This window comes from Panthera tigris, chromosome B3 (genome assembly GCF_018350195.1).
Source record: "Panthera tigris isolate Pti1 chromosome B3, P.tigris_Pti1_mat1.1, whole genome shotgun sequence".
In the NCBI taxonomy this organism is placed as follows: Eukaryota; Metazoa; Chordata; class Mammalia; order Carnivora; family Felidae; genus Panthera; species Panthera tigris.
This window is the reverse complement of record NC_056665.1, coordinates 13,185,086-13,204,995: the sequence shown is the minus strand read 5'-3', so window position 1 is coordinate 13,204,995 and position 19,910 is coordinate 13,185,086. Positions and strand designations below refer to the sequence as shown.

At 40.4% G+C, this 19,910-nt stretch overlaps 1 protein-coding gene and 1 long non-coding RNA gene across 13 annotated transcripts in view; both read right to left on the bottom strand.

Moving 5' to 3' along the window:
* The window catches only part of MCTP2 (multiple C2 and transmembrane domain containing 2), a 268,029-nt gene that overhangs the window by 123,520 nt on the left and 124,599 nt on the right, over positions 1 to 19,910 (bottom strand). For all 12 annotated transcript variants that reach the window (XR_006218419.1, XR_006218422.1, XR_006218420.1 and 9 more), the window contains 4 exons: positions 19,357 to 19,543; positions 16,663 to 16,756; positions 3,491 to 3,593; positions 974 to 1,076 (listed from right to left, as the gene is read on the bottom strand). Coding sequence is in view for 4 of the 12 variants with exons in the window: in XM_042988136.1 (XP_042844070.1) it covers positions 974 to 1,076; positions 3,491 to 3,593; positions 16,663 to 16,756; positions 19,357 to 19,543 (487 nt within the window). In the remaining 8 variants the exon portion in view is untranslated. The remainder of the gene's footprint in view (positions 1 to 973; positions 1,077 to 3,490; positions 3,594 to 16,662; positions 16,757 to 19,356; positions 19,544 to 19,910) is intronic.
* On the bottom strand, positions 2,062 to 2,465 carry LOC122239390. Its single transcript, XR_006218429.1, has 2 exons — positions 2,312 to 2,465; positions 2,062 to 2,241 (listed from the first exon to the last, which is right to left on the bottom strand). It is a non-coding gene; the product is annotated as an uncharacterized LOC122239390 (long non-coding RNA).

Sequence of the window (19,910 nt, the reverse complement as noted above, 5' to 3'; positions counted from 1 at the left end):
AACCAGGCGCTCAACACCAGGTAAATTAACCAGAAAAGATACTGAGGGATGCAGCGTTCCTTCCCCCTGTAAGCATCATGTGAGCTAGTCTAATATCACGGTTAAAGGCCTCTCCTCCTAAAAAATGCACTAACAGTTTGAAGAAATAAGTCTTCGGGAAGAAATAAATAAGGCCTTATGGACTAATAAGACCATAACATCTCTATAAGAAAACATATTAAATGGTTGGATGAAAAACTAAAATTCTCTCTTCTGGAAGAATACATCTGGTATAAACATTAATGTCCAATTAATAGGTGAAGTCAGATGCAGTCTTTGCACAGCTTCCCTCCTTTGTCCACGTAAAGGCATTATTGGGTGCTTCCTCCTCTGACTTTTTTAGGGTATTTTTTCATTCATCTCTTTGCTTATTCCGTTATGTTACCTTTTAACTGAAATGGCACTTTTTCCGAAAGAAGCTCTCTACTTTCTTCCACAAAGCATCTTTTGAGACTGAAAGCAAACCTAACTACTATGAAGGCAAAGAGAACTTTTGAGAAAATGGTCTTCAGTAGAGCTGAGAACCACTTTGCAATTACCAGCAATTAATCTTTGAAGAAATGGGCAGTGAAGAGGTAATAAAGAATTATGTGTATGTTTTTCATTAACGAATGGAAAATCAGTCACGGATCTGTATTCCCGGAAACCAAACAGAAACTCCCGCCTTAGGACGGAAAGACTGAGAACAAATTGGAAGACTAGTCGAAAGGTTTTTGTCGGTCAAAGCAATATTTGACTGACACGGAGAAGATTATGTTAGTTTATATCTGAAACTACTGAAAATACTGGAAAAGGATGAGGAATAAAATAGTTGTTTCCTGCTATAGCAGGGGGGATCCCCCCCCAGATTGACAAAGATAAAACAACCCCAGACCATAGAAACCTGTCAACCGTAAAATGACTTACGAACTGTATATTAACAACGGTAACTTACGGACAGCAAGGGAATGGCAACTTTTCCAAGAAAATCAGGAGGTTTATCTCCATCTTCGTCAAACACTGTCACTTCCAAAACATCATGGATATCTTTAATAGGACTGAAACAAGAAATGTACCACCTATTATATACAAAAACACACAAGTGGAGTCTGTTCATGAAGATCTGAACACACGGTTTCACTAATTAAGCCTGTATGCCCTTAGAGTATAAAACTACCATTTAATTAAATTCCAAAAATTAAATCAAACTGAACTCTATTCCCAAACCTTCCATCATGGAAGATTCAGACATCCCTGTGAAAAAAAAAAAAAAGTCAACTTTTTTACTCTGACATTTTCCATGCATATGTGCACTCGAGGGTAGGACTATTAAAGAAACAGGAGGATAAAGAATAAGAGACAGAATGAGGAGAGTGAAAGGACAGTGATTTCAAAGTAGCTTCCAAATAGGCAATAAGACTGTCTTTAAATTAATGAAGAAAAAAGTAAATTAATGAAGAATTCCCTTAAAAAAAAAAGGGCGGTGAAAATCACTTTTGCTGAGATTTACAGAAAATTTCCTAGTGTTGAAACGCAAAATACTAAAAATCCCATGCATATTTAGAAACATTTTTTATGTTGACCAGAAACTAGACATCACCCCTGATGAAAAATGGAGCCATGGTCATTAGCAATGTGTTGAGCAAACAAGAAAATCTTTCATATGACAATTTGCAAACTGGCTTAGGAGAGTTAATCCACTTTTCACAGATCCATGGGAACTTTCACTAATGTTTTATAGTTTTCAGAGTACAGATCTTTCACCTCTTTAGTTAAGTTTATTCCTAGGTATTTTATGATTTTTGGTATAATTATAAATGGGATTGTCTTATTAATTTCTGTTTCTGCTGCTCCATTATTAGCATATAGAAATGCAACAGATTTCTGTATATTGATTTTTATCCTACAACCTTACTGAATTCATGTATCACTTCCAGTAGTTTTTTTGGTAGAATCTTTAGGGTTTTCTATATAGAGTATCTTGTCATCTGCAAATAGTGAACGTTTTACTTCCTGCTTACTAATTTGGATGCCTTTTATTTCTTTTTCTTGTCTGATTGCTGTGGCTAGGACTTCCAGGATGATGTCAAATAAAAGCGGTGAGATGGCACATCCTTGTTTTATTCTTGACCTTAGGGGAAAGCTCTCCTTTTTTCCTATTAAGTATGATGCTGTGAGTAAACCTACTTCATTGAGGATTTTTATCATGAATGGATATTGTACCTTGTCAAATGCTTTTTCTGCATCTATTGAAATAACCGTATGGTTTTTATCCTCTTAATGGATATTGTACCTTGTCAAATGCTTTTTCTGCATCTATTGAAATAACTGTATGGTTTTTATCCTCTTATTTATGTGATATAGCATGTTAACTGATTTGTAAATATTGAGCCATCCTTGCATCCTAGGAATAAACCGCCCTTGATTGTGGTGAATGGTTTTTTTTAAATGTATTGTTGGATTCTGCCTGCTAATATATTATTGAGGATTTTTGCATCTATGTTCATCAGAGGTATTAGCTTATAGTTAGTTCTCTTTTTCTGTGGTGTCTTTATCTGGTCTTGGAATCAGGGTAATGTTGGTCTCATAGAATGAATTTAGGAGGTTTCCTTCTCTCCTGTTTTTTGCAAAAGTGAGAAAAATGGGTGTTAACTCTTCTTTAATTGTTTGGTAGGATTTACCTGTGCAACCACCTGGTATCGGACTTTTTTGTATGTTGGGGGTTTGTTGATTGTGAATTCAGTTTCGACCCTTGGGAACTTTCTACTTGGAAATCATCAACTCCATTCAAACTGTATTCTTTCGGTTATAAGCCCAACATTTCTTCAGCATTGTAAGGGCAGTGAACTATCATCTCACCCCAATTCAACAGGTGCTTCCCCTTGAAGCCCAGGCACCTCAGCATCTAAAGCAAACCAGGAAATAAATCCATCTTTCTAAATGCCTGAATTTGAAAGAGTAGACAGGGCATCACTGTGGAGCAGGGGTCATTCAGACAAACTGGAATACAAGGAGACTTTGGGACTCTTTGAGGAATCACAGAAAACCTGTATTTTCAAAAAGACTCTGGCATAATACAAGTCTTTAGGCCTTATAATAATGTTGTCACCCATAAACTTGAATTTAAGGCAGATCTACATGTGTAATTTGCTTTAACTCAGGAATGACTTTGTCTGGATATATGGAAGCTTCCACCTACTAACAGATTAATTGAGTTACTGAAAGATCTACCTTACAAATGTCTCCTATAACACTCCCTTGCAGTTCCAAACGGCCTTATTTATTATTAACACTCTATAAAATGAAAGGATAAAAGGTGTTTAGAAGGAAAAAAATAATAAGATTCATCCTTCGCTCATAAAAATGGACAGAACGTTCCACTCAGGAGCCCCAGCCTGCCCCAAACATATCACGGCTAACTGGTCTCTAAGTTAAAACTGCTCCTTGATATTCTGGAGGCTAAAGCACTTACAATGTAAAAACTTTGTTCCACTCAGGGTTGAGGTTTTTGTAAATGGTGTGTGTCTGAAGTCGGTCATTGCCTAACTCCAACAAGCAAAAAGGATCGCTCTTCCCTGGAAAGAGAACACAAGACATTGGTCAAGGCCAAGGACTCTCCTTGGTCAGAGATAAATGAATCGCAAAAGTAACAGAGGACAAGCGAATAAAAGTCATGCACTTTACACCAGTAAGACTGCGCTCGCTGAAAGGGCAAAAGTGAGCATCTCTTTCCAGCATGTCTTGTGTAGGAATACAGGACACCGACAGAATCTACACGCGCCAGAAGAGGAGCACCTAATAGATAGGGACTCGTATGCAACCCAGATGCAGGACTGACAGCCAGTGACCACACAGGTCACATAGGAGCAGGTGTCAATCTGGCAGGTGAGGGAGTCCAGTTTTGTGTTTTGCTTTAAAACAGAAGCTCTTCTCGTCTCAAGGAGAACGTAGGCAGCAAACAGAGAAGAGCTTCTGTTTTACAGGTGCCTGGGTGGCTCCGTTGAGCATCCGACATCGGCTGGGGTCATGATCTCATGGTTCATGAGTTCGAGCCGCACAGTGGGCTCACTGCTGTCAGCGCAGAGCCTGCTTTGGATCCTCTGTCTCCCTCTCTCTGCCCCTCCCCCATTAGGCTCTCTCAAAAATAAATACACATTTAAAATATAGATAGATAGATAGATAATTACCCTGCTATAGCTGAAAGCCTAGGGTAACCTATAGGCTTCTTCATGATCATGAGAGAAGGGAGAAAAAGTATAAACAGGGCTATTTAGGAGGTAAAACTTCTCTGCAGGAAGTGGCCAAGAACACTTATGATCTTATACATTTAGTACGTTATGAGAACACATATGCTGCATTTTTGCTGCTCGAAAACATGCGGAAGCAGAATTCCATAAAGCAAGTTCAAAGTTTTTATCTTAAAAGAAATGAAGCCTGACCCTTACTTCTCTCATCTCACCTCTTCTTTTGCCACCCCACCTCACATATCCTCCAAAAGACAATATAAATAAACAAAAAAAAGGTTAGAAAATCCAAAATCCAAAGCTGAACCCAGAAAGCTACTGTTGAAAGAGAGAAAGAAAGAAGAAAGAAAGAAAGAAGAAAGAAAATAGAAGGAAAGAAAGAAAGAAAGAAAAAAGAAGGAAAGAAAGAAAGAAAGAAAGAAAGAAAGAAAAAAGAAGGAAAGAAAGAAAGAAAAAAGAAGGAAAGAAAGAAAGAAAAAAGAAGGAAAGAAAGAAAGAAAGAAAGAAAGAAAGAAAGAAAGAAAGAAGAAAAAAGAAGGAAAGAAAGAAAGAAAGAAAGAAAAGAAAGAAAGAAGAAGGAAAGAAAGAAAGAAGAAAAGAAACGCTCTCCCCTTTTGTTAAGTTTGGTAGAGGGATCTAGAATCGGAACTGTCAGGGACAGAATGGATGGCTCTATAATGTCCATACAACATGAACGCATCGCCGGCCTCTGCAGCAGTGACACTCTACAAAGCGGTACGTCCTAAATTAATTGGGAGCATAAGAACAGATGCTCTCCAACAAATGGTCGAGGAATCCCAGGCCAGGGTCTAATGCAGAGAGTACTCAGGCCTCTTGACCTACTGGCCTACCATTTAGGTCACTGAACCTACATCTAATTAACTTAATAACCAGGAGCTCTGAGGTACTGTGCATCATGTGAAGGAGTCTGCATGAATATTATATTAAAAAAAAAAAAAGAAGATGCATGCTAAAAGTCATTATTAAACAGGAGATTCCATTCAACGGACTAGTGGTCTGGACACTTGGATGCCTGGCCAAAGCTTCTAAGTCAATGCCACGATCTCAGTGGCCAGTAGACAATGGCCAAGCCGTGGAGACATAAATGGATGAGTCGGGGTTGTCAATTATAACACGGAAACGGCCCCCGTCTAAATTTAACAGAGAAGGAATTGACTAAACTAATATCAGCTCTCAGAATCACCACAAAGATGGGAAAACCGGGGCTTGAAAATCACCAGAAACCAAAGGGTGTTTCGACATACTCAGGCACAAGACCCTCAGTCAGTATCTCACCCCAGGAAAAGTCTGGTGGGGCCTCCGCTTCCCGGGAAAACTAGCCTCCCAGATGCTCCTATTACCGGCCCCTGGTGTGGCTGCCTCTAATATGAATTCTCTACTCCTGCTCCTTTGCGACACTTGACACAAGAAGTGCTTTCTGATTCGGAGGAAGCATCGGATTGCTCCCGCCTAGCCGAGTACCGGGGTCCTAAATGCCAGAGCTCAGAAAAGAGGCGATGGCTTTTCACCTCCTGTCAACGCAAGGAGGCTCTGACCTCTTCTCCCAAACGTGCCCTGGGAAACTCCAAATTTCCAGGGGGCGGGTTCCGAAATCAAACCAATACAAAAACCCATCTACATCTTGCAAAATAAGAATAATAATAACAATAATAATAGTAAAGTCTTGCTTATTTCCAGGCAGTTTTACTCGGGGAGCGTGTTTGTCAGGGCGGCGGGTAGGTTTTGGGTGGGGAGGGACTCCAGATTGCCTCTTTAACAACCATGAACTTGAAAGAGAACCTGAGCTCCCCGCTGAGCGCTCAGGTAGACGACGCTGGAGCTCTCAACCTGGGCTCAAAACAGCTACTTAACCGTTTGCCAGACTGTTAGTAGGTGTCAGGACAGAGACACCCACGTGACATTGCATCAGCAGTCCCTCCAGGGAAACCACCTGACACATTTAATGAAAGCCCTGGGGTGACTCCACAGCAGGGCAGAGACACGGCCGGTCCTGTGCAGGCACAGGTGGGCTGGAGCTGTGGCCCCCTCTCTCTTGAGCCAGCACACTCTTAGCCGTCCCAGCTAATGAGGAACAGACTTCCTTCCAGAAACTGGGAACTTCAGTTATGCGTCTCCAAGGAACATACCGCACCAACCCTCCGAAGGTAATTCCGTCAAAGCTCATTAAAACGCTGCATTTGTTAATATTACAGTATAAACAGGCAGAGAGGAGGAAGAAGAAACAAAGACATAAACACATTTATGGAGTAGTTCGTCTATCCTTTCTGGGTTGCTTTCCTTCCCTAACACGGTTCCGGGTGTCTGGGGGCTTTCAATGAAATTTCCATCATGAATGTGTTTATCGGGGAGAAAAAAAGTGATCTCCCGTAATACGTGAAACGTCCAAATGTTCTCCCAATGGCACCGGGCACACGCACCAGGCAAACTGACGTACACACACTTGCGACAGCGCTTTTTGCTTTTTGGTCCACCTGGCTGCACAGGTAAAACACCTAGATGACCTCTTCTACATCCAGACACACGTCACCTTGACACGGTCCCACCACTGGCGACTCAGTTGCATGGTACTAGGGTTTCTAGAGGAAGATCCTTCCTGAAGTTAAGGGTAAAGCATCATGGCTCAGAAGGGGAGGCCCACAGAGCCACGCCAGAGTAAATTTCCATAAACCCTCCCTTCACGCCTTGTTTCCAAACATATGCATATAAACCTTACCACTGCAAACTGGTACAAAGCGCTCATCTTAAAAACTTATTCTCTGACAATTTACCCCACACGATCCATCCTGATCTACCCTCTATTCCCCAACCCTATTATCGAGGTTGATGTGTCTTTCCCCCCACCCCTGACGAGCACACAGAGATGTGGGGCTGGGATACGCTTCCTATTCTGCATGTGGAATGACCTCTCCCTGCAATGCTCTCCCAGCCCTTGGTCCTAACCAAAACACGAAGGCCAACTCACCTCCAAGACCTAGTTCAAGATGCATCATCTTCATAGAACTTTCTCTGCAACCTGAGGCTCCATGGCGCCTCCCCTTTCCCCCCAACCCCTATGATGATTAACTTGAAAATTATGATGCTTCACTGCATGGTGCACCTGCTCCTTTATCCGACAAATACTCTATGATCCCGGCAACGTAAACAACACCGTGCTACGAGCCGAGAGGGGTTTTCAAAGAAGAAACACTGATCTCTGTTGGTGCTGGGTCTAACTTTCCAAGTACGTCCTGCCTCCCTGAGTGGGTTGCAAGCTTTTCGAATCCAAAGAAAGGCCTCGGTGGAGTCACACAGGTGACCACGTCCTTACGTCACTGCTGCAGACATCCAGAGCATGGCACAGACGGGTCTATATTAGGGCTGCGAGATCCACAGAGGAAGAGAAGGACTCAGTTTTGCTGAAATGTTATTTAACTAAGTTTGCACGTTTCTACCATTCCAGCACAAACACAGAAAACATATAAGAACTAGTGACGTAAGAATTTTTCCTTCTTCTGACTCCATTCCCGTCACTAGTCAAGTTCGAAAAAAAAAAAGAAACACCAGCACCGTCTACTCCATTTGCCTAACATCTCCCCCTTTCCACTGTTGCACCCTGAAAATCCTCCAGGCACGTGATTTCTTCCAGGTCTGGGGAGAACGCTGTAGGCTCTGGAACATGCTGTCCCCTGGTTTTCAAATGCTTTCCTTTTACCTCTGCCGTGCTAACTCATCTCTGACATCCTTGTTAAAACATCGCAGGAACACCAAGCAGGTGTCCTTTTAATGAACCTTGGCATCCTGTTCTTGACCTTAGGAGTACAACTGTCATTACCACTGACCCGTGAACAACACAGGTTTGAATCGTGCAGGTACACTCCTAGGTGGATTTTTGAAAAAAAAAAAATAGATAATGCAGTATCATACCGCAAATGAATTTTCTCTTCCATGGTTTTCTTAATAACATTTTCTATTGGAAAAATACAGTATATAATACATATAACATACACGTATGTGTTACTCGGCTCTTTGTGTTATCAAAAAGGCTTCAGGTCAACAGTAGGCTATGAGTACTTAAAAGTTACATGCCGGGACCCTTGGGTGGCTCAGTCTCTTAAGCGTCCGACTTCAGCTCAGGTGGTGATCTCATGGTTTGGGAGTTCAAGCCCCTCCCCCCCCCGCCACCCCATCCCACATTGGGCTTTCTGCTCTCAGCGCAGAGCCTGCTTCAGATCCTGTCTCCCTCTCTCTCTGACCCTCCCTGCTTCGTGTTCTCTCTCAAAAAATAAACAAGCAAACAAACATTAAAAAATTAAGAGTTAAATTCCAATTTTTGCCCATTTTGACTGTATGGACTCTCAATGCTCCTACCCCCGCCCCTTACTGTTCAAATGTCAACTGTGGATCCTGCTGGTTTAATTAGGCGCTTCATGTGGGAGCGAGGGTCAATGCCTATTCCCTGAGACATCCCCAGAGCCTACCACAGCCTCTCCCATAGAGCAGGTATGTTTGCTGAAAAAATTCATTAATTACTAAGAACCCAACTAATAAGATCCAAGTGACTCCTTTGTTAATTCGCAGGCCAAAAGCGCACTGAGTTCATTCACTCTCTAGGTCCTACTAATTTAAACACTGCTAAATATTACACATACTTCCAAACGCTGCGCCGACGAGAGTCCCATGTTCTTTGGCAGACTATTAAAGCAGATGGCGAGCCAAAGACAGATTTATATAGTTTTTGATGTGTTTTTAAAAAGTTGGTCTTGATTTGAGCCCAGCTATCCAATAGTTCTCAAGGAAATTAAAAGCATTCAATCACTATTGTTAAGGCTTTTAGAAATTGCAATTACAGTCGTCCCTTTGAAAATAGGGCATCTTTAAGAGGAGAGGTATTGCTATGGATACAACTTCAAACAGACAATGAAAACAAACCAGAAAATGGACAGGTGACTTAAAATTCCCAGTGAACAGTAACTATAAGGCTCTTTTCCTCTGATACAAGCAGTCATGTTTTGAAGAAAACAAAAAACAATCAAAAAAATTCATGGTCAATGGAATAATTTATAGAAACTACTCAAAAGTCATGATTGCAGCATATGGCTGGAATATTTCTACTCTACAGTGTGGGATCTAAATGAAGTGTTTTGGTCAATAGTTTTTCAGAATAGCGCTCTTGTATGTAACAAAAAAACTGATGAGCCCCGCAAAAGTATTTTATATTGATAAAACTATTATTCAGATTATCAAAATGTGAAAGCAAGCACCAAAGTAGCTTAAGTATTAAACCAGTATTAAGAATTTTCCTACCAGGAAACACATTTTTTTTCTTTACTTTTATCAGGCAGCAGAAACAGAACAAAACGAAAAAACATTTTAGACCGGTAACTAGATTTCTCAAAGTGTTCGTTGAAAAGCCAAGTGCAATGAGAAATCCTGGTATTTCTGACGTTATTTGATAGAAAATTATAAACAAAATATTAAGACAATAATCTTTGGAATTCTCCACATCAACCATAATCTACTCGAATAGATTTAATACAAAATGGAAATAGTATTTATTGAACATGCAATATGTGTCAGGCATGTTCACGTAGGTTTTAATTAACCCTCAAAATATCCGCGGGGAAGGGGACCTAAGGCCAGTATGTGGTAGAACCAAGATTTAAAATAGTTCTCCATTTCTGTGTCTGTTTTACACCATAATAGATATGGATTAGAATGAAAGCAGCTACCATAAAAATAAAGAGTAAAAAAATGGGGACTGAGTTCCATCTTTGACTAATAAGTCATTGCATTGAACACCGATTGACTTAACCCCTGGGTCACGATCTCTGAAGGCTCATTCACTGAATGAATGGAGAACTCTACCCCAGGCAGGAGAGATGATCCCTGTGTTTGGAACAACAGACCAAGAGCTCCTCCTAATGGCACTGGGAACTGGAAACGCCACCAAGATTTTGAGCAAGGTCCTCATTCACTTCCATGATACCTGCTGCCCCCTACAGGCAACTCTGAGAAAGGCTGAGCCACCAAGTTGCTTAAGGGTGTGTCTGAGGTACAGTAGGTACTCAATGAATATTTCTTGAAGGTCGCTAGATCTGCCACCAAGCTGACTTAGTTGACACAAGTTTTAAAAGCAACTGGGAAGCTATATTGGGCTCCCTGGAAAGAAGGTGGGGATTTGGGAATTACATGTATCTTTGTTCTCCTGGATCAGGTGCTACTGGGGACCCTATCCTGCTTATTTATCAAATGAAGCTACTTCACAATAACAAATATATATATATGGCAGTTGTCTTATTACCACTGGCAACAGAGAAAGGGTCCACGTGACAACCCTACTTCCAAGAAGTCACGAAGATCCAGACATATTTGAACGCTTTTTGCCTCTGATGGGTGGGTTTTGTAGGGCAAAATGTGCCAAAGAAGTTGCAAGGATGCAAGAAAAGTCCCCAGAAAACAAGTAACTCTAGGATGTGAGCAAAGGTGGTATTTCCGGTCTGTTCCTTCGTCGTCTCTTGATAGATACCTCCCCAGGTTCTCATCATGGCGGACAGATTATTACCATGACAAGAACGTGAAGACTTAAGATAGGATTGTGCTACAAAGAGGAGAGATATTGAGATCTGTATTCCATTACATTGTTACATTATTTATTGTCATTCTACAAGGAGGTGGGCTTGCCACGCTGCTCTGCATGCTCTTTTGTTACCGTTGGCTTGGTGAGGTCAAGAAAACTCTCCTACGTTTCTACAACCCCCATTTTATGCCCAGAATTCTTAATGGGTAGGGGCACCTTGGCAGTGGTAACAGGGTAGAAGAATGAAGCACAGGGAGACCGAACAATAGCCAGTCTTACCGCTAGAAGATTCCCTAGGGGAAAGGATGTCAACATATAAGAATTACTGTAAAGAATAAAGAGGAGGCTTAATTAACAGGAAGGAAGAAGTGTGAAACCCACACCTTGATTCAGAGAATATAAAAGAAGAGTCATTGACTAGGTGTTGAATTTGGCAGGTACTTTCTTTATGTACACGGTAGTTATGATGGCTTCAATACTGAAACATGGAAGCAACCCCTTAATGTTAAAATCTAGCAGGTTTCCCACCATAGTCTATCAATTATAATAAGGCTCTCCAGAACAATCCTCCCTATGTGTGCTAACATATAGTAAACAGTTTCCCACTTTTCACTGGTTGCTCTCTCAATAGGTAGGTTAAGCATTGTCGTTTGTACCGAAATACAAACCTGATGAGAAAAGATTCAGTTCTTTGACAATTCTTCTATTTGTCTGTCACCTACATTATTATCCTTCATGATATAAACTCTGCTTTTTTCCCCACAGTATTAACTCATGAATCTGATGTAGCCCCGGGCAAAGTGGACGCTATGGCACCGTTCTCTCTGAGGGCTTTACCATAGAGGGAACCTGTTGCACACATCATTTCTCAGCTCTGTCCTGAACAAAATCTTCCTCTCACTTCATTAGAATGTGGGTTACTTTCTTCTCAAAACAGCTGAGTTTTAAGACTGGCAGCAGCTGAGTGGCATATGTGGGTCTCATTAAGCATTACCGACAGCCAGCCTCACCTTGAGTCTCAAAGTACAATTTATCATCTGTTTCGTGAATCAAGGCTATGGCCTGCTTTACTACAGAAGCAATAGCATCAGAATGGACAACCTATTACTTAAAAATTTTAGGTTACGTTGGACTCAAGGGGTTTGTGAGACAAACTCTTTAATAAAAATATCTGACAGGCTCTTCTATTAGAATGACTGCTTATGGCCATCCACATCTAATATTGGCTGTAGAGAACATTAAAATGTCTTTCACCAATTTTAGACGGACCGACTGCAAGAGAAGATACATTACTTCGGATTTTTTAAGCGTCGTCTCACTTATATACAAACAAATGCCAGACATAAAAAAAAAAAAAATACCAAGCTACCTATAAATTCAAACATATGAGCATTGAATCGGTTCCATCACACAACAGAATGGCATATTTATAAAAGAATGCGTGAATTCAAAACTAATAAATATCTTTTTTATACATGACAGCACTGAAGCCTTTATCTTTTGTAAATATCTTAATACTGGTGATATACGTAAATTTACATTATTAATATCTTCTAACACATTTGGAAAGGTACACTTTTTTTCTTCATTTAAAAAGCACATTTTTACTTCTCATTTGGAAAGAAATTCACTTTAGTGATTAGGCTTGTGTGTAGATAGTATACACACATATGTATATACATATATGTATATATACAAAGTGTATATAAAGTGTATATATATTACATATATCATATATACATCTACTATTTCAATGTTCTAAAATATTAGCAAAGTAATGGGGATTTAATGTCTCCAAAGTTTAATTTCTTCTCATGACTCTATAATTATATTAGGCTGTATTTTTTTATGATTAGATAATCATAACACCAATAACCACTAAGAGAGAGTATCCTACTTTGACCGCAGTGGCAATGCGCAGTTAATATTTTCTTTTTTGAAGTCCTCCTTGCTACGACAGAGATCACTTCAAAATGGGCAAACCGTTGACAAGAAGGCTGACCAAGTGCCTTCATTGCCCTTCTAGGACATGTACTCTGTACTCTGCGGACTCTTAACAATAACCTCCATACACAATACTACCAAGATCTCTCCCTGAACGTTAGCTTTATCAATGTTCTCCCGGAATCTTCTGTAAAACAAACTTAAAGCATCCGTTATTGTGGTTATTCAGTATTGTTTGTAAGAAAAAAAGAATGATCAAAAAGTAGGAAACTGTCTAAAATAATGACCATTCTCTGAGAACGCCCCTGGTTATTCAGAGTAAATACATTTCTTTTTTTATTTGCAGGAGTGAATGCTTTGTTTCCGGAGCCACTGCCATAGAACGCTCATTTATAAAGTACTGCAGGCTGGAAAAGGCGGGGCATGGGGTATAATTGGTTACTTATTTCTTAAATGTTTCTGGTACTGACAATCTTGGGTATACACACCTCTTCTGATTCACCAGCAGACAGCATTTTTCACCGCATAGCAATTGAATTGATAACAATAATAACAGATAATGTGTGAGTCCCCACCATATGATGCAGACGCTAACCTCTTGCAGGTCTTAATGACATCCCTATTGCTACCTCCCTGCAGTCTGAATCCATTTCTTTTCTTCATATAGAAAATTTGCTTTACAACCCTCTGCATTAGGTCCACTTTGTTGCCCTAAAGCAATATCCTGGTTGAGAATAGACCAGAGGATTCACACAGGAGCCTGCCAGCCAATAAAGAACACAGACTGTGAAATCTGGTTCTAAAAATAAAGATCAATGTGGTCTAAAGACATGTTTAGCTAATGACAAGGAACTTTGCTTCAATTCCGAGTGATGATTTTCTCATAAATAATACAGAGACAGTGAAACATCAGGGCATTTAGTCAAACCACACAGCATGACTGGATTTGTAACCACTGCTTTTTGTGACTGGAATCTTCTGGTACTTGTCTTCAGCCACTCCAAAACTATCTACGAGAATCTTGAATATAAAGAAAATGACAAAATGACAACATTTTCCCCCCAAATTATTCTTCTGAAAAGAGAGTTTTGCTTTATCTCCTGGCTTTTTTTTTTTTTTTTTTTTTTTTTTAGGTTCCTTTCTTATTCACTTTAATAGTCAAAATACTGTTTGGAAAAGCGACATTGACTTGAAACACCTCCACAAATACTAGTTTGGGGGGATGCAGAAAGGGTACCTGTCAGGACGGGTGAAATTAAGGAGGTTTTAAAAATGTGTTTCCACATACGGCTGTAGTTGTAAACAAGACTTTAAAAAAAAAACAAAAACTTTTTTTTAAAGAAAAACTTTTAATGCATTGCAGTTAGTTCCTACAGATTCAAAAACACGCGACTACAGACAGAATTTTTGAAAATATTGTTCTAAGGCATGAATGAGTTCTTGTGTTTGCGACGTTTCCTGAGACATCAGCAATCATAGATTCAAAAAGTACTATATTGAAACATTCAGACTGAAGCGAAAATAATCGGCTCCAGAAAACTAGTAGATACTCTAAATGTGCTGTAGTGATCATTAAACTACTAATGTCAAAGGCACATGTGAAATGGGTGAATTAAGTGTTTTCATAAACTGGAAAAAGTTTTAAAGAAAGGAAAGTTTGGGACGCCTGGATGGCTCAGTTGGTTAAGCGTCCGACTTCGGCTAAGGTCATGATCTCACAGTTCATGAGTCTGAACTCTCACGTCGGGCTCTGTGCTGACGGCTCAGAGTCTGGAGCCTGCTTTGGAGTCTGTGTCTCCTCTCTCTCTGCCCCTCCCCCGCTTGTGCTCTGTCTCTGTCTCTGTCTCTCTCTTTCAAATATAAACAAACATTAAATTAAAAAAAAAAAAAAATAGAGGTGCCTGGGTGGCTCGGTTAAGTGTAGGACTTCAGCTCAAGTCACGACCTCGTGGCTCGTGAGTTCGAGCCCCATGTCAGGCTCTGTGCTGACAGCTCAGACCCTAGAGTCTGCTTCGGATTCTGTGTCTCCCCCTCTCTCTGCCTCTCCCATACTCATGCTCTGTCTCTCTCTGTCTCTTAATAATAAGTACACATGAAATTTTTTTTAATTTTAAAAAAAGGTTTTTTATTTAAACTTTCTTAAGAAAGGAAAATTTCTAAATCAATTATGAGACTATAAACATTTGCAACTAAATTAATGAATGTTCGAAGTAGTCATTTGAATATTTCATCTTTAACCCCCCAAATTCTTTAATTCATATTGGCCAAAATACCATTTTTGGATCTTCTCACTGGGTATTTCCTTAAGATCAACATCACCTTATTTCCCGTGGCTTATACAGCAATAATTTCTATTGGTTCATTTTTTGAGGGAGGGGAAGGAGAAGTCCTTTACAAAAAACAACTGCATTTATATTTTCCATCATTTTTGTAATATACAGTGCTTAAAGTTAAAATTATTTTTTTCTGGGGCAGCTGGCTCAGGCCATGATCTCACAGCTCGTGAGTTCGAGCCCTGCATAGGGCTCTGTGCTGACAGCTCGGAGTCTGGAGCCTGCTTTGGATTCTGTATCCCCTTCTCTCGCTGCCCCTCCCCTGCTCATGCTCTGTCTCTATCTCTCAAAAATAAATAAATGTTAAAAAAAATAAAATAAAATAAAATAAAATAAAATAAAATAAAATAAAATAAAAATTCTTTTTTCCAAAGTTGGATCTTCCTCACCCTCAGTCTCAAAAGTTGAGGTGACTGTCACATAGAACTTTCTGTGTAGAAGAGAGTAGACCACATTCTAAAAATAGGAGATGAATGGGTCCTTCAATACCTCGTCCACGCAGAAAACCATGCTGTAAAATATTCTTTGTATTTATCAATTTTCTTGGTAAATAGCATTTGCCATATCGTGTCTGAACTGCTAGCACAATGGGTTAATTTGGCAATCAGAGGAGAGTCTCCCTCCGATCAGACATTGGAATGTCTGGATTACTCTCCTCATAGTCCAGCATAACTCAGCACAAAGCATGTCTGCTCTATCTCTGTCTCACATTTCAAGTTCGTGGGGCACCTGGGTGGCTCAGTCAGTTGGGTGCCTGACTTCAGCTCAGGTCATATCTCTCGGTCCGTGAGTTCGAGCCCTGCGTCAGGCTCTGTGCTGACAGCTCAGAGCCTGGAGCCTGTTTCAGATTCTGTGTCTCCCTCTCTCTGCCCCTCCCCCACGTGTGCTCTGTCTCCCTCTGTCTCAAAAATAAACATTAAAAAAAATTTTTTTTTAAAGAAAGAAAATTATTTGAAAAAAAACGATTTTGTGAAAAAGGTTAAGTGGAAAAAAAAACCTGCTTAAATGCATCTTTTTTTTTTTTCTTCTATTACTCTATTTGGGTTTTTTGTTTGTTTGTTTTCAAATGTTTTATTTAAGTTCTAGTTAGGGACCGTAGAGTGTTACCTTGATTTCAGGAGTAGAATCCCGTGATTCATCCCTTACATACAACACCGAGTGCTCATCACAGCAAGTGCCCTCCTTAATATATGAAAGAGCATAATGGCTGTGTGTATACGCTTTCACTCATGAAGACATTTAGTTTTATTATTTTTTTTTTCTTTAGTTTTTAAGTTGATTTATTGATGAGAGAGAGATAGCATGAGTGGGGGAGGGACAGAGACGGAGACACAGAATCCGAAGCAGGCTCCGGGCTCTGAGCTCTCATCACAGAGCCCGACACGGGGCCTGAACTCACGAGACCAGGAGATCATGACCTGAGCCGAAGTCGGACGCTTAACCAACTGAGCCACCCAGGCGCCCCATGAAGACATTTTGCTTTGTCATCGGATCACTTCAAAGCGGGAAATAAATAAAAATGAAAATGAATTAAAAATGTTTATACCTGAGAAATCCGCTGCTAAGAGATCTACTGCCTTTAAGACCTTCACTTGTAAAATGCCGACGTCCTTCATATCTTTCAGGGAATTCTGTAAGCACTAAGGGGGAGCAAAGTAGATTATGCATGAGAATGACTTTCTAGTATACTATTTAATGCCATAAAGTCCTACAGAAGTACATTCTAGATTTATCATCACCTTTCTCGTGCAAAGCTTAGAAAAGTTCCAAAGTGCATTATGTCAATGGGGAAGTTAGGCATTCATAGCAACAGATTAAAAGGGACTTCAGAATAAACCAATTATAACACACACACAATCTACTCTTAACATCGCCCCCACTGATGGCACAGATATCCCAAAATGTGGTACATCCCTCTGTTTTTTTTTTTCATTTTTCATTCTCTTCTTCCCCTTCTTTCTCTTGATTAAAAGTTTTAAATCACTTGAAAAGGCAACATTATTCTGACCTCGTTAGTACAAAATTTATGGATACCAGAGGACCCAACTTGGACCCTTTGCAGATACTTATTACTACTGGAAAGAGAGCTGGGATGGAAAGCGAGTGCGTTTTCTGGTTCACGTTTTAGCCACCTCATTAAATTAAACATTGAGCATGCAGTACCACCCTGTATTCACACTTATTTTATTTTTCACTTTGCATGAGCCAATGCTTGAAAATCCTTAAGAATTATGCATATCGCAGGGGGGCCTGGGTGGCTCAGTCAGTTAAGCTTCCGACTTTGGCTCAGGACATGATCTCACGGTCCATGAGTTTGAGCCCTGTGTCGGGCTCTGCTGACAGCCCAGAACCTGGAGCCCGCTTCGGATTCTGTGTCTCCCTCTCTCTCTGCCCCTCCCCTACTCATGCTCTGTCTCTCTGTCTCTCAAAAATGAATAAATGTTTTAAAAAACTAAAAAAAAAAAAAAAAAAAAGAATTATGTATATTGCATGGATAGCAATATTTCGGTATCTCTGTACACGGCATCCTTCCGAAATGGTACATGAAAGAGATAAGCGGATAAAGTATCTCTGCATGCCTCCAGAATACAGTTGCTGAAAAGATGCTGCTTTAAAACTTTTGGATATAATATTTCCGCTATCATTGTATCATTTGCTAAAAACCTGTGATAAGCAGGCCTTGGGGATTTATGGGAGGATAGTAAAATCCTTGTTATTTAGACATTTCAGGATAGAATAACAGTAACTTAATAATAGTTCAGGTGTGCCTAACTTACTATGCATCATTTCTACGCACTTGTGAAAGTTGTTTCTGCTGTGCATTTCCAACCTAAAGAAAAAAAAAACAACACAAAAACCCAAAAAACAAAACAAAACCTGCAGTTTTTAAGCTAGTTTAAAATATTTTAATCTAAATGAAAACATTTGAAATAAATACTTTTACTGTTTAAATGTGAAAATGCCTTCAGTACGATCTAGTCTCACAAGCTAAAACTCAAGAAGTCTGGAACTTGTGTTTTTGACATGGCCTTCTTTCCCTCTAACACGCTGCCCAGCTCTTTAGCTGAAAACACACAAAAAAATTTCTATTTTGATGAGCCTCTTAAAACCCATCTTCCATTAGTACTCTTCAAATCCTGAGGCATTATTCAAAGCAGCCAGGATGATCTTACTTAAAATCACCTTATAAATACATGACCCTCCTTGTGAATTTGGTTAAGTTTGGTAATTTCTCCATGGGGAAGTCCAGGGGAAAGTTTTCAGTTTTATCATCAAATTTTCATACGCTTGACTGAAGTCATCAAAGAATATTAATAGTGGATTTTGTAGAAACTCCTCTAGAACAGGCCAACCTGGCACAAAGTCCGCATCGACAATAAGATGTGTGGTTGGGTTTTGTACTCCCGAAGATAAAGAATTATTCAATTAATCAATACACCTCACAGTGAAGGATTTTGGAGGCCCTACAGTTAACGCTGAGAATAATATTCCCATTAAATAGGGATTCTTCTTTGCTTCATTTTCGTGTTGTTCTTCTAAAACATGCCTTTCGTGTGCGGCCATAAGACAAACGTATTGATTTACAAAGAAGACGGGATAAAAACAGAATGCAAATAAGGACACCTAGAAAGCCCGAGTACAGAAAATAAATGAAGAGCAACGAAGCCATTGGATTTAAAAATGCTGAGTGGACTTGTAAGCGCATTGCAACTACTCAGGCAAAAATCACACACTGCCATTATTATCCAGGGTAGTACAGAACACCATTCTGTGCCTGTCCGGGGCTTTGCGTTGCTTTATGAGACAGAAGCACTTTCTCACTTGATTCTCAGAGGTTCTGGAAAGGTGGGTGTAACATAGCCAACCTGATGGCTGGTTGAAAAAGAAAAAAAAAAAAAAGGCTATTTCTATGAACTTCTATTAAAATTCGTTTTTACATATGCAGGCATGCTAAACAAGTTTGCCTCCTTGTGGATTTCAACGTTCTCCAAAGAGTTTCTGAACGCTGAAAATTCAAAACACCATTTTCGGCTTTCAAAACAGCAAAGCCTAATCGACTTTCACCTTCTCGCTAATGCATTAACCTCTCGATCTGATGTCTTGTTTTATGAGACATGCCATTAAACTTTGGACAAAGATCTCTTTTCATGCATTTTTTTTTCTCTTAATTCATAGACTTTGTTTCAACCCCAAAGCGGAGGTGGTGGGGAGCAGCGGGGTGGCGAGGCAAAGCACTCACATATCGCTGGGCAATCTGCTTTCTCTCGCTGGGGTCTGCTAAGGGGCACACGCACAGATCAGAGACGGAGACTCCAGCACAGGGAGTGAGCGTGATCAACATCAGGAGGGCCCCCAGGCAGCTCTCCAGGGGCAGCTCCAAGCAGTTGGCTTGCTTCAGAGGCAGCGCTGCGATATCCACTTTACACCTGGAAACGTTGTAGGAACCAGAGAACGAAAAGGGATTACCTCCTGGCCGCTGCTGGCCTCCCAAAGCACCCGATTTTTATTTCATCATCCCCCAAACCCCACTCCCTCTCGGCATGCGTTTCTTGAGCGGTGAAGGTCACAGGGGCTCCCTGGCTCATAATTCTCGCTCCCAGCCTAACACACCCTAAGGTTAAGGGGGGCGGGGAGGGGGGAGACGTAATGAAACCAAAGAGAAGGCAACACAGAGGGGATGGCAGGTGGAAAAAAGAGGCAGATCTATGCCACATGAGGTCTGCCGGAAGACCATGAGCTCAAGAAGTAGGAAGAAAAAAGTTCCAAGGTCAAGCATTGCGGGGGAGGGCTCTA